This window comes from Tinamus guttatus, unplaced genomic scaffold (assembly GCF_059628265.1).
Source record: "Tinamus guttatus ecotype Peru unplaced genomic scaffold, ASM5962826v1 Tinamus_guttatus_pri_ptg000089l, whole genome shotgun sequence".
In the NCBI taxonomy this organism is placed as follows: domain Eukaryota; kingdom Metazoa; phylum Chordata; class Aves; order Tinamiformes; family Tinamidae; genus Tinamus; species Tinamus guttatus.
The window spans coordinates 1,467,543-1,480,189 of record NW_028288623.1 but is presented as its reverse complement, the minus strand read 5'-3'; the positions used below and the strand labels follow the sequence as shown (position 1 = coordinate 1,480,189).

Genomic DNA, 12,647 nt, shown 5'->3' with positions numbered 1-12,647 from the left:
GAACAGGTAGATTTCTAGATTTTACCTCTATCGAACATTTGAGGTTACCATTCTTATTCAGGATGAGTAGTACTAACCCTCAGATGTATAATACCTTTTCCCTCACTGGGATACTCTTGTGTTACACCATTAGATCTTGAAATAAAAAAAAAAATCAGGAGTGCAAAGCTAACTTTACCTGTATATTAGCACATATTTTAAAGAATGTATTTTGTATATATAAATTTTACATACATATATGATCCATATACATGTATTTTAAAGAAGACAACTAGCAAAAGTTGTTAATCGAGCAATATTATGAACAAAATAAATACTAACTGATGTAGCTTCCATGAGCATTACTCAGCAGTTCTATTTCCAATTCTCCCAGGGTAAATTGATTCAGTAATAGGGGAAAGATGATACTATCTTAACTTCATATCTCAAAAAGATCTAAATATACAAATAAAATCAGAAATAACTTCTTTACCAGGTCTCAAGAAATTTATCGGTGTCTGGCTTTGACTCCAGCATTAGCCGCTTCTCCAGGTCGAAGCTGTGAATTGAGCGCAACTTTCGCACCAGGGGGACATCTCTGTCCAGCTGAGTGGTCTCAGAGCGCACACGAATTGGTGAACCAAGACTCGGTGCATTAAGCATCCCATTCACTGGCCCATGGCTGTTCTCCTCCTCTGTAGCAGCCTGTGCAAGTGAAGCCAAAACAAAGCACCTCACTAGGAGTGGTAAAATAAAGGAATCCAAGTTAAACCCACCCAAGTTTTTAGCCAGTGATAAGCCCATTCATATTCAGAATTGCATGCCATGCTTAACCTAGTTTAGATAGGCTCTTACAAATATCTAAACAGAGAAAAAGTGCCCATATTGCAAATGTTTTGGGTAGGTCTGAAAATGGGACTCTCAAAAGCACGGTGGTATACTTAAATTTACACCGATTTCTCACATCTCTCTCCAAAATACTATTCCATAGTAATCAGGCCCTTCAGAGCACCAATCAATAGTAGTATGACTATATTATTAATTTTGTCATATGTGCATCATGAGAATTGGAAACTGCGCGAAGAGGGTTCTCTCAATCAAAATTTCTAAATACCTTACAGATCCCCAGTTTTATTTTGTTTCTGTTTGCATCCATTTCTTCCCAGACATCTTTTTCCTGAGGACGCTGATGCCCTGGGGACCCAGGTAGTTTCTCTGGTGAGACACCAACTGGAATAACATTCTCTCCATCGCTGAGTTGTTCATCAGGAAACACTTCATCTGTGTTTTCCCGCAGCAAATCTCCCGGGATCGGGGTAGCATTGGCAATTCTACAAAAGAAGTAGAGAGACTCTGTTGTGCTTACTGAAATGTTTTTCCATTTAACTAAATGGGGAAAAAAAAAAAACCCAAGAAAGCAAACTTCCATAGAAACACAAATATTGCAAATCATTTAATATACAAAAGCTAAATCTGGGTCTTCACAATTTCCGTATCTTCAATTCAGGCACACAACCAAAGTTATGCAACATACGAATAGATAAAATCTATTTCTGGAACAATTTTTAAAGGAATTTCTGGAGAGAGTTTGTTAAAGCTCGTATCTATTACTAGCTGAGCTATCTTTGGATTGCAGGTTTAAACACAATACAGTTTAGGAAATGACTGACAAGCAAATGAGAATGTATATACAATGTCCTGAGCTATTACTCCTATAAATTAGGTGCTGATTTTTAATAGTGTAAACAGGAACCCCAGAAAGGGAAAATATACAATTACTCTCAGTCTTCCACTCCATTATTTATTCGACATCATGCAGAAGAAACTAACATAGTTTTCCTTTGATGCCCTGTGCTTGCTTTTTAGGAGAACACAGAAAACGTGCACACATACCCAATTGCCGCTGGAGTCAGCCGAGTGTGTAACTGAGGTGTAGTTGAAGTGGTGGTTGTTGTCAGAGAGCCATCAGTTCCACTCTTCTCCCAATCAAAAGGGTCACTTTCAACAACCCCAAATGTTTTCATGCTGTTGTCAAACACAGACATGAGAAGCTAAAGAAAAAAAATAATAAGCTTCATTTTTGAGTAACAGAAAGGTAAAGCAATTTAGATATATTGTCCTGTAATACTTTAACATACTTCTTTTAATATTTTGACTGACAATTTTCCTGAAAAAAGGGAGGAAAAAATCTAGATTGTAAAACAAACAAGCAAAAACAAATAAACAAATATCAAGACAAAAAAAATGCTTCTAGCAGTAAAGAGAGGCAAAGAACAAGAAGTTGGCATTTGTGAGCAGATCATTTCAGAAGGGAGTTTAGACAAGAATGTGTATAGGAACACTTACACACAGACAGGCACGAGTAAGTGGCTGCAGAACAGAATCCAACAGAGGAGGAGGAAGAAAACACACGTATTAGGCGGCACCATTTGACAGCAAAAAAAGGAACAGGGAGAATGCAGGGAGGCCACTGACTTGCTAATTTATATACTTCTGTCATTAAGAGCCACTTGTCATTTACTGTACATAACGCTAATATCCATTCTACAGACAGAACAAACCACAAGCTTTTCTCCTTAATTTTATTCTATCAAAAAGCATTTAGAATAATTTTTGTTGAAATTAAATCTATTTTCCTCCAGCCTTGAAAAAACTTTGCCACATTGCAGTCAGTAGAGGGGAAGCTGTGTCCACATAATGTCATCTTTCACCCCATAAGATCTCTTCTCATAACATCTAAATTTTTGGTTTTCATTCTTATTTCCCATCTATGATGCTGAATATGAATATGCTTCTTTGACATCATTAAAACATCTATCCCCCTTCCAACTCTAAAACAGGTGAGCAATTTCAATAATTTTCTGTGTCTGATGTGATTGTATCCATTTCATCCTTATTTTACAGTTCCTTCCTAATTCTATCCCAGGTAGCTGAGACCCTGCTAAACTGTGCATAAACCCATAGGCTGTTCTCTGTCCTATGCATATTATCCCTTTATTCACTTCTTCCTGTACACTCTCAGCACACTCTGAAATTATCATTAAGGTCAAACCCTTTTAAATCTCTACTACAATTTCTGCTATAATGCAAATATAAATGCAAATTTTTAACTATGCCGGGAGGCTGAGGCAATATGTGCACAAATAACTCTGGCCTATATTACTGAAGCATACGCTCCCCAAAGCAGGGACATCTACCACTTACACGCTTGCTTGGTGCTTAAGCATAATTATGAACAAAGAATGATACATATCCAAGAAATGAAAAGTATTGCTACAGCAGTTACTGAGAGAGACCAGAGCTTAAATGACCACTGAAAGGAAAACACTTTCCTACCTCTTCAAACACCTCCATCTTACTCCCTAAGACTGTGTCAGAAGGCTCAAGCTCTAACTACACAATTGCAAGTGGTCCACACTGGTCAGAGGACCATAAAGTACTGGGCTCTCTTGCTCACCAAGCAGCTCTGCAGTAGTATCACATTAATCCCTACATAGCATTTGCTATGTTACATACAAGTAGACCACACACCAAGTGTTCACAAAATATATGTATGCATATATATATTATCATACAGGATACATAACATAAATAAAACAATCAGTTTACAACAAGGTTTTTTACACAACATCAGAGTTTCTGCAATCAGTAACTTTTACCATAGGAAGTAATCAGTCTCAGTAATAAAGCACACAAAACACTCAAAACTTTCTTAATAATTTTCCTCAGTTAACAGTAAAAAGTATAGGGTAACATAGACTACCATACTAAGAAAGGTGAAACAAAGCAGTATTTTAGCCTTCAGGAACTTAGAATAATTTCTCTATTCATGAAAATGTATCCCACCAAATGGAATTTTATTGCAAATACACAGTAGGACACATCAGAACATTTAGAGAAATTCTCTGAAAAACAGGAAATTAGTTATCACTTGATATTTCCAGTTCTGATTTAGAATCCTATATATCTTGATTTCTCTGTCAATCTTATCAAGCCAAGAAGAGGAATTAAAACAAGAAGTCAAAACAAACAAATAAGAAATCTCAAGCAAACTGGCATTATGCTGTCTGATCATCTCTATGGCAGAACCAGGAAATTTGGGGTTTTTGTTTTAGTTTTCTTTTTCAGAAGAAATAGTTCAATTGCAATGAATGGATAAAAAAGCTAAAGGAGAAGTAAGCATGTCTTGCAGATACATTTTCAGGCATGTCCAGTGCAATGGCCTCTTGGGAAAAAAACTCATGAGAAACAAGTTATATACAATATAAAATGAACCAATCAAGTGAAGCAAAAGCAGAGTATCAGCTGCTGATCTATTTTTTAGTATTAGTGATGTTACACAGGTCAGCTTTGAAATGAATTGATACACTCTTTGAAAAGTGAATTTACATTAAGGTTTATTAGCTTTAGAATTGCAGATAGGCATGATTATGCAGGAGAACAACCATCACAAAAATTGGAGATGCAAGTTAACTTCATTTGCTCCAGCATAACTTGACTGTGACTATTCTAATCTGCAATCTTATCAAAGCTATCATTCCAGAATTAGTCAAAAGGATGAAGTTATTCAGTTGAACTGATTCAGCTCTCACAGCTGCAGAAAACTATTTGTTATTTTTGCTGGGTTAGTGAGCTGAAGAAAGTCAGAGGCAGAAACGTGGCACGAGACTGTACGTGCACGCTGCAAGCACTCCCCCTGCTTTGGACAGTGCTGAGGTGTCTATAGCATGTCCTCTTGCATCTATCATTTTATCACTGAACTGAGGCTATCAATTTTAGCATGCAGTAGTCTCTTAAATGAAGAAAATCCAGTTTTCTAGTGTATATAATCTCTGCAGACAACACCTCAGTATTAAGAACCCAGCATGGTTACAATCTGATGATCTCTGAGTATATTCCTTGTTCGTGCTGAGTTCAAGATTCTGGAAAATTGCCAGGATCACTATCAGTGATAAAGCAATCCAATCAATTTTATTCAAAGACCACTGAATAAAGCCTAAAACAGAGAAAGTTTTTATAGAAATACATAAACTTAATTGCCTTACCTTTCCAAAATGGAAGGGGGGAAAAAAAAAAAGTTATCTTTAAACTGCAAAATTCCCACAGCACTGGATGGTCATTAAAATAACATTATGGTGGGATAATCCATAGCTGTTTTCAACATTACAATGAAATCAGAGGAAACTGAAGACAAAACAGCATAAAATTATGTTATTTAAAAATCATAAATAAATAAATAAATAAAGTAAAAATATTTACCTGGTAATCTGGTTTTGTAAAGTAATCTAAATTAGAAATGTGATCCAGAAAGATGTTGAATTCTTGAGGGAGATGTTTCAACATAAGCCTGTGCTCATACCTTTCTTTAATGGATCCCACTTGCTCCTACAAGCAGACAACATACAAAACCAAGTATTAACACATCTGCATTCTGTGCTACCACAACATCACCCTGGATCTCACAGCTATTCAGTACAAGTCTGATCAAAAAGATGGGTGGGTATATTACACTAGATAGTACTAAGAAAGGAAATTCTTTAGCATATAGCACGATAAGAGCTTCTATCACTGCCTTCACTACATATGGAAAGAAATTTTCAAATTTGTGACCTATATGCACACATATTTGCTCTGTAAAACATTTACAAAAACCAGAGGTATAGCCTACCTTCCCACTAAGAAAGTTTGTAAAACTTGATTGTACTTGATGCCATTAACACTAAGAAGAAAGTTAAACCAGAAAACACTGTAAAATGCCATGGTAATGTGTAAAATGGAATTCTTGAGTGGAATTTTTAAGCATAGAATTTGTCTGTAGTTCTGAAGTGTATCTTCCTCATCCTCTTTGGTTTCTCTTTTATGTTTACCTTATCTTTTATTTTTCTCCAAGGCAGTTGTCCAACCACAAACTCCACCAACATGTAAAATAGAGACCAGAGGTCATCATGCCGCCCCATTTCCTGTGAAAAAGAAGTATTATTCAAATGCATTCTACAAGTACCTACAAGACAAAAAGGACTTTACTCGATTCTTCATTAACGTGAACACCTTGATTATTTATATATGTATATATATATATATATATACATACATACACACACATACACACACACACATAAATAAATGCAAAAAACTGTAAAACAAATTGTTATAATTAAATCCAGCAAGCATTTTAAATGGGAACAGAAATATATTTACCAGGGATTTGCTAAAAGACACAGGAAAACAAAAGCTGAATTGTGTTAAAATAAGATTTATACTGAAGGGCTAATTATTCGGATTTATTTAGTGTGTAATGTTAACACGACATATTGTAAATTGCATATTGGACAGAACCCAATAAGTTCATCTTTTCAATTTATTAACTTACAACTGGACACTAAATGTAAATATTAAAATGGCTATTATTTCTACAACAAGAACCACTTTACTCTCAACCACCGTAAATATTATTCTTTCCCAAAAGTTAGAAGCATAAATTTCCATCTAATAAGCACATATATAAGAAACCAAAAAAAGAAACAGATGTCAGATATTTTAGTAACAGCTGAAAATGGTAAAGCAAGGTGGACATATCAAATTCAGCCACTCACTCTGTTTCTGTGAGCATTGATTGACGCGTACCGCACTGTTCCTCGGAAACCAGCAACAGCGCGTGGCTGTAAAAGAACAGAAAAATAACAAGACACTCATTACCAGAAATAAATCCTATGATTACCTGCTATACAAAACAAATACAGAACGACAAAAATCATTTTGAGATTTTATTTATTTCAAAAGACTGTGTTTCTAGAAGGTATCAATGGGAATTCAAGTAGGTACAAAGTAACACAAGCCGCAGATTTCTAGTCCCTTTATTTACACCAGTTTTCGTTATGCACAGGCATCAAGTCCTGTTCATCTCACCTCTCAAGAAAGTTATATATCAGAACGACTTATATATCAGAATCTTTTTTTTTTTTTCCCAATAAGGAAATTATTTCTTGATTTTAAATACTGGATATGTGAGCTTTTAACTTGTGAAAGAATCAAAAATTTAACAATTATTTTCTGTTTGCTCAAATAGACCAATATTAGGTTGTATGAGCTGATAATCAACCTGGACTAGCAGCTTCATCAATTTTTGAGAAATTCTAAGAGCAGCAAAAGCCAAATGCAAGTCTCAAAGCTGAGGCTGGGCACTAAATGGTATGGGTTCATTAAAGCCACCAATGGAAAATATTTCTCTCTTTCTAGCTTCTGAATTCCATTTTTTCCTCCCTCACACTCTAGATATTCAAATTCATAGGTTAATAATTATGTTACAGTCATAAAATATACACGCTAATAGTTTCTTTCTTTAAATAAAATACTATGCAGAGAGTAGCATAGCTGATAATATTGTCATAATTAAATATATTAACAGAGAAAAAAAAATCAGACAATAATGTATTCTTTATCCAAGACATCAATTCAATCTATTCCAGACCTTTTTGATTAATCATCCTATACATAATAGAAGAAGCTATTGCCAGAACTGCTGAGTTTTTATTTCTTTTATACAGTCTCGTCTTCCCAGTCAATGATAATTCTTTTCACTTGCTCTAACAACGAATACAAGAAGCTTAAATTACCTTCCTCACCTCTGGATTGTACTTAAAAGGGTATTGGTGACCCAGCAGTTGGCCCTTCTTAAGATCTTACAAAATTTATCACTATACAATAAATGTCCGGACTGATAACGCTCATGGAGATAAGCACGCTGGATACAGGATCGTTACACTATGGCAAGAAAATGCCTCAGTCTTTCCCCACAACATGAATATATTTTCTTCTTATCCACCAAAACAAGCAGCCCAGAGTTATCCTACGTGTTTCTGATGCTGCCATCACTGTCAGAAATCCTGTCAATTAAATCCATCGCTCAAAAGGATGTGCAGCAAGGTGTTAAAAAAGGATTCAAAGACCCATATAATCAACATCTGTCAGAATTACTAAAAAGAGCTGAACTAGTGCCAGTTCAGGTGGAGAATGTTTTCCAGGATGTGCTTGATATGAGCAGATTCTCTGAGACCATATATTAGAAATAGATTATCTAAGATTTTGGACAACTTCATAAAGTTTAAATGGGGCTTGGAATACATTTTGCATTTTTGGTAAGAAAGACAATTTAGTTACTGAATTATATTTTCTGATGCAATCACTATCCAAACTGTAATTTTTAGAGAAAACATTTAACCCGTATAATCACAAATGCAAATATAAACTAAGAGGAGAAGCATGATTCACTGTTATACAGGTGAATTATCACTGAATTCGGCAGTAGTTACACATCGATTTCTACTACCAAATGTCTCTGCTCATGGGGAGAAATGATTTGTTTCTCTCAATCCTACCCATAAGGTGAAAATATCCTCAGCAGCCACAGAAAAGCTACAGCACGAGGTCAGTGATTATAATTCAAATACTGCAAGTCTCCCAGTCTGATCTATTAAACCTTGTTACAAAGACATTCTCTGCAGAATTACTTTGGTATAGGCCTTTATAAAGGACTTTCACCTCCTTAGATCAAAGACAGCAAGCAAGTTCTCACTGAATAAGGCTCCATCCCTGCAAGGCTTCCCCACACCAGATTCCAAAAACACAGTTCCTGTCTCAAACCAGGTTTTCTTTAGGATGCCTGATGCTGGGCACACAACTTCTGTAGCTGCTTTAATTTTACATGCCTTCTCTGCAATAAGGAATTATTTAGATGCTCTCATAGCTGACAAGACTTTCTAACAGCTGTATCATGCCCCTATTGCCCAACGAGGAATATTTAGAAAACTTTTTCTATATTGCTAAACCTATACACAATTACTTCCAATTTCATTCCTTGAACAATACCTTGAAATGAAATGAAACATTCTAGTTGCAAAATCCCACAGTACCATGTAATTTTAGATATACTATCTCTGCATTGAACTGCAAAATTTCAGAAGAATCTTTTTTTTTTTTTTTTTTTTTTAAGTCTCCTTCTCTGGAGATTTATCTGAAGATACGAAAAACATCCAAATGAGAATAAAAAAAGACAGTACAGCCTCACTGCCAACACAATCATAGTTTCATTTCTGAAAAGAGGAAAACTGTTTGATGAAGAGAGCACTTTACAGAAGGGCACAGAGACTAACAGTAAAACATCAGACAGGAGGAAAAGGCACAGGTATTACTGCTAGACACATGTTTGTGAAAGGAATTCTGGACTCTAATTCAGCAACAATACCTGACTCCTTATAAACCCTCAAGAAATATTGTCGCCAATTGTAGTTGCATAAATCGAGTTAGGAGCATGTTACGTGTTAAGACATGCTGAAATACCTTTGAGGAGTTAATCTGATCACTGTTTAATAGTTGCATTACAAAAACACGCAGCAACAGTAAATTAATTATACAGTGTCACCAACAACAGGAATGACTGCCTTGGTAGCCCAAATTACATTAGCCCAATTCAAGATAGCATTTATAGCCTTCGAAGCATTTGTCAAATTTCAAAAACTGTTTCAGGGCTCTTCATACATCTCATTTTTTCCTGTATTTAAAAAAAAAAAAAAAAAAAAAAGGAAAACAACAAAAGGCAATAATAATACCCTGAACGATTCATTGGATTTTTCAAATAAAATCCCTCTCTGTCACTACTGATAATGATTGATATGTTTGCCTGTAGGCATCCCGACGTGTTTCCTATATGAGCTCATCTGTCAACAATTAAAAATTTCCCTCCAGATCTCATAGAAACGTAACCTAATACAACAACAATTAAGTTTCTTTTAAAGCAAACTAAATTCCTCTGTTCCTTTCCAAGGCAAAGGAAATAAATACATTTCAAGGAAAGCACTGATTATTTATTCTTGTCAGATATTGAAAGCAACCTCGCATCCAGGTGAGGTCTCCAGTGCAGAGGTCCATTAATAGCTCTCAAAAGATTTGCTACATTCAGTAATGGATTCTGCCCTTCAGCTCTTCCATATTTAACAGCCTTATTTATTATGCATTAATTCCTATTTATTTATGGCAACTACTGTTACCTTTGTTTTTTTTCCCTTCAAATAATACAGGAAAGCTTTTGAACACAGAAGCCTCAAATTGGCCCAAGTACAAATGGGAAATACAGAAGAGTCTATAGCAGCTAGAGCCATACTTTCTGCAGGAGAGAGAAAAAAAGAAAAAAAAGAAAACTGCAATATTTGGCCTTGAATGCCAGGAACTGCATTAGTGGTCAGAGACACATGGATCACCATGAGTCAGTTTCTTTTTCAGAATAAGAGAGACAAGAAGGTTACAAGTTCGTTCATACTTGTCGTATATCTGATTCTAAAAATTCAAAACAAGGAGTTATTCTGCAAATCTTTCACAGTATCATATGTATTTAGATCAGTTTGTATTGAAAAAGGTTCTTCTAATATAATTAGTACAACCAGTGATCTAGAAGTCAGCGCTCTCAGATTTGAACACTATCATTAAGGCCTTCAAATTAAAGTTAAGAGAAGTTATTCTGAAGGCACATGCATATGAAACATACATTAAGATTTTAAAGGCAGGATACTCATTTCCTATCCTTCCCCTTTAAAGGGGGAGTTTTCATAATTCTTTTACGTGATGACACTCCCAGAATATGCTTTTCTTTGTACCAAATGGCTACTACAATTCATATTTCCATACTCCTCTTTCTGTGAGCATAGGCTTTCCAACCTAATTTAATGGCTACCATGTATTAGCAGCAGTTTAAAGTAAATGAAAAATTCAGAGCTCATCTGCATAAAGAAAGATTAAAGAGCTGAAAGCCATTACAATACATTATATATCATAATTATTTTTCACTGTTTATAAAAGCTTATCAAATCCACATTTTTAGTCCTCTGTAAAAACCACATAAGACACACTAATAACAGGAAGCACTTCGTATGCAGAACACGACTCCTTCCAGCTGCCAGTATTTGGGCTCAGTTCTACCTAAACAGAGGTCGTAATTTATTTAAAAAAAAAAAAAAAAAAGAGTTATATTTGTGTGATCCTCTGTTAACTAGTTCCAGCAGAAGCTGGGTAGGAAACTGCACTAACACTGTCACTAAATTCTGTTCATGCAGGTTCCAACAGACATGGTAATGGATCAAAACTGAACTCCAACTGTACTTCTATAACGAACTTTGCTGCCTTCAGGATGGAGATATCTGATACACACCTGAATCAATGCCTGAGCTGCTCTGTTTTTAATCTAGAGTATTTATTTAACCAATGGAATGGTTCCAAAGCTGATTCAGAGGGAGATAAAAAGTCTGTGAGACTGAGGTGGTACCAACCTACTGCACGTCTGTCACAGACCTAAGCTTCCACCGGTGAAGCAGAGATTCCAGTAAGAGGAAAACTGTCCACCTTATCCAGCTAACACCCAGCGAGAACTTCCCCAGAGAGCAGGAATATTGCTTTAGTTATTCCTATTAAGTAAAAAAATTAAGGTTGTTTTGTACTATGTGAAGTCCTGTGTTCTTAGCAGACTGGAGGACGGAGGCCTGGTTTTCAGTTGCTTTGTACATAGCACTGTTAGTATTTAAAAGATAACACCAAGCACTGAGGAGCTATGACAAAAATTTCTTCCCAAACAAATACTCATACCTGGCTTTCTTAAGTTTTATGGTTTATTTAAATAACAAAAACACTCCATAGGGATGTTACAAAATATGCTAACAGAGCAGGAAATCTATACATTCATTTTGTACCAACTTTTAAGTTCATTCATAACGTTCTTTTTTCACTTTTTGAGTTAACTCACTACCCATCTTTTCCATGTCGTCCAAGCAGATACAAGAGGCCAACTGGTCCTCTCTATAATACTGATCTCCATTTCTTTTCTGTCAGTAATAGTCAAACTTAAGTCACAGTCAATGATCAAATTCCGTGGATGCTAAAAATGCTGAGCATATCATATTACGCTTTAATCTTGCTCTGTCTCCTTGAAAAAGGTTATGACAGATGAACATAATAAATGGTCTAATACAGCTGTATCACATGCATCACTTTAAAATGTCTATTAAATTGGTAGATTGCTTTACATCTCTTCACCACAAAAAAAAATGTCTGCACAAACTTCTCCAAACTAACTCCCATGTCCTCCCAAAGTTAAGGCACTTAATGCTCACATTTCCAAAAAGCAACCCAGTAGGTCTCTTTCAACCCTACTTTTGAATCACTATTTATTAACAAAAATATTTACTATATAATACAGAAGAATATAGCAAATACTGTTTCCAATTCAATTTTCAGGAGCTTACTGCCTTCTATTTGGCAGCTGAATTATATCACATAAATCTTTATTGATCTTTATTTTTATTTTTGCTTTACTTTTATTTGAACAAATCAGAAACTGCAGAAACACACAAACAAAAATTCATAAATTAAATTAAAATTCATACATTACCAATTTAAAACATTCCTGTATTTTGTTTGCAGATATTCTGTTTTGATTACATATTCTAAAACAGAATCAACAGCAGAGCAATAAAGCAAAAAGCATCAGTTTTAGTCAGTACTACCTTGGAATTGCTTCCAATATATCTTTTTAAAAGTTTAATTCATGGTTTGTAGATCAATCTATTGCAGCATTTACTTGAAAAAATATTTAGAAGGATATACAAGCAATTCATCTTTAATCAGTC

The 12,647-nt window shown here is 35.2% G+C and overlaps 1 protein-coding gene across 1 annotated transcript in view; it reads right to left on the bottom strand.

The window, feature by feature from the left end:
- The window catches only part of TTBK2 (tau tubulin kinase 2), a 64,731-nt gene that overhangs the window by 14,006 nt on the left and 38,078 nt on the right, over positions 1–12,647 (bottom strand). Inside the window, exons 7-12 of the mRNA XM_088520464.1 lie at positions 6,573–6,638; positions 5,847–5,939; positions 5,239–5,364; positions 1,873–2,030; positions 1,094–1,310; positions 473–684 (exon numbers count right to left, since the gene is read on the bottom strand). Coding sequence (XP_088376590.1) covers positions 473–684; positions 1,094–1,310; positions 1,873–2,030; positions 5,239–5,364; positions 5,847–5,939; positions 6,573–6,638 — 872 coding nt within the window. The remainder of the gene's footprint in view (positions 1–472; positions 685–1,093; positions 1,311–1,872; positions 2,031–5,238; positions 5,365–5,846; positions 5,940–6,572; positions 6,639–12,647) is intronic.